The sequence below is a fragment of the Penaeus chinensis genome, chromosome 24 (genome assembly GCF_019202785.1).
Source record: "Penaeus chinensis breed Huanghai No. 1 chromosome 24, ASM1920278v2, whole genome shotgun sequence".
In the NCBI taxonomy this organism is placed as follows: Eukaryota; Metazoa; Arthropoda; class Malacostraca; order Decapoda; family Penaeidae; genus Penaeus; species Penaeus chinensis.
This window is the reverse complement of record NC_061842.1, coordinates 33973873-33976372: the sequence shown is the minus strand read 5'-3', so window position 1 is coordinate 33976372 and position 2500 is coordinate 33973873. Positions and strand designations below refer to the sequence as shown.

The 2500-nt window shown below is 39.6% G+C and overlaps 1 protein-coding gene across 1 annotated transcript in view; it reads left to right on the top strand.

Annotated features, from left to right (window-relative positions):
- Window positions 1-2500, top strand: part of LOC125038077 — a 29041-nt gene that overhangs the window by 19104 nt on the left and 7437 nt on the right. The window contains exons 5-6 of the mRNA XM_047631316.1: window positions 28-126; window positions 798-1142. Of these exons, the coding sequence (XP_047487272.1) occupies window positions 28-126; window positions 798-1142 (444 nt within the window). The remainder of the gene's footprint in view (window positions 1-27; window positions 127-797; window positions 1143-2500) is intronic.

Genomic DNA, 2500 nt, shown 5'->3' with positions numbered 1-2500 from the left:
AATAATAACAGCAATATTTTTTTTCAGATCTACAAGGCCGGTGAATTGACAAGAACTTGGCTCTTGGTCTCTCAAGAAGGGTTTCCAGGGCTTCTAGAGCGCATTTACCTTCCACTGAATAACAAGGTTCATAAATTTATATATTTACACCCTAAAGACATATTACCGCAATCCGTTGAATGTGTGAAATGTGAAATAAGGATATGTAACTAATTCATTCTAAACAATTTCGAGTGCATTTGGGTATTAAGTTCATTGCATGATTTGATTATTTTTGAAAATGCTTAAACAGCTGCCAACGTTTGCATGCTATTTTTTACTTTTTGTTTCATGTACTTAACAATTGGAGTAACTAGATTTATATCGTAACCTTGCGTACACACGCGCAAACAGTATTTATATTTGTTTGTACCTTTGGTATATTAAATAAATATTGATGCAGAGACATAGTAAAACATGTTTTATTGCTATTGTTAGTGAACTACGTGAGTATTTACTATAATTCGAATTGAAACACAGATTCTGGCTGTTATTTTTTATTTCTGTTATTACTATTATTTACATCAGATGAACTCTTCTTATCTTTAATTCCTGTTGTTGATTAAGCGTATGATAGTCATAAAGAAAATAAACAAAAGAAAAATGTATGTATGTATGTATCTAATTAACCTGAAAATTTTCCCTACGACCCTTTAGTCAAACTTAGAGCACAGAATTTATCATTAGATTAGATTACTAGAATATCTGGATGCGAATTCTACAAGACGTGGCTTTGAGTATTCACGTCGCGTCTGCAGATAACCATCGCCAGCTTCGGGGCGGACGGCGAGCCAGCGACCCTGTCAGAGATCTACCAGGTCGGGAGACACCTTCGGCAGATCGTCGTCGGCCCCGTCGGGCGCTGGCTCCCTTCCGCCGGCACGCACGCAGCCGCTGAACTTCTCACGAGAACGAGTGGCAGTGCCGAAAGCCGGATGCACAAGGCCTCGACACGTGAGTCTCCGACGGCTCTCCCCAAGCCCAGGGAAGTGGATGTCGCGGCGAAGAGCCTGGCCTTCGGGACTCTCGAAGCCCCTGTGGACGACCCGCTGCTGAGGCGAAGGGACCTGACGGGGCTGCACCTCGTCTGCACCACGATCGAGGTGCGTCAGGGCAGGTGTGGGCGGTGGCTGGCAAAAGGGAGAAAAGAATTACCCCTTTTTCTTGAATCTTTTATATATAAATGTTAAAGAGGGAATGGAAATGTATGTTTAAGATGAAACGAAACCGTGTTTAAATAGGAAAAGCGTGTATATATGTTGGGTATAGATACTGTTTACATGTTATGGATATCGTAAAATCTATCACTAAAACGTATAAATGTGTCAGAGAAGTTGAGTTTTTGTGTAGAATACCTTGTTAGTCATTCTTCCCACTTTCCATTCGTTTTTTGTTTATCCTCGATTGGGAACTTTCTCACGTGTTCCTTTTTGGGCTTATTTTATTATTATTTACAGTGTGAGACCTTATTACTTTATCATACTTTTTCAGGATCACGTTTGTTTCATCGTATCAATCATCTGTATGTATTTTTCGTGCCCATGGTAATATAATTACAACCATTTTCGCTTCTTTTTCTCTTTATATTCTCATCATGAACCTATACTGATGTACAGTAGATAAATATAGGTATCCTTTATTTATTACTATTATCATTTGCATTTTCTGAAGTCTGCTACTTTGATTGTATCACTATTACCTTTTTAAGTTTTTTTTTTTTTTTCTGGAGCACAAGCTTAGTGCTATTAACCTGTCGCGTCTGTTGATTACATTAGTTTCCTTGCGAGTCCAGTCACATTCTTTTATTTCTAATTCAGTCTTCGTTTCATTATTATTATTATTATTATTATTATTATTATTATTTGCTGCTACTCCGCCGTCGCCACTAATATTGCTACTACTGCGACTACACCGTTATCTTCATAATTCTCATAATCATCATCGTCTGTAGCAAGATTATGATAATAATTGCTATCAATAAACTTTCATCATCATTATTATCATTATTATTACCATTATGATTATATGTCCTGGGTATGACCATAAACTGCATCCAGTGATGACACTCTAGTTCGGGAGATCTGGAGTTTTGGGGAAAGTGGAGCTGCCCCTCAATCCTCACTGCTCCCAGGTCGTCTCTCACCCAGAGGGGTAGCCCCTGAAAGGGTCCCAGATATGGGGTTACATATCCTAGTGTTGGGCAGCAGTAACATTAGTACCTAGAACTAGCGGAAGAACCATTTCGATGGTCAACGGGAGTTCCAAGGATAATAGTAGACAGGTCATTTATCCTGACTTTGGTTGCCGTTCTGCGGGTGGAGTAGTTCTGGGGGCCTGCTTCACCTATTAGCCTCTTTGTACAACCAGCAACTGGTTGCCAACCTCCGGACCGGAGATGGTACTTGATAGGATAGGATTATGAGTATCACCATTATCATTATCATTACCATTAGTGACAGCA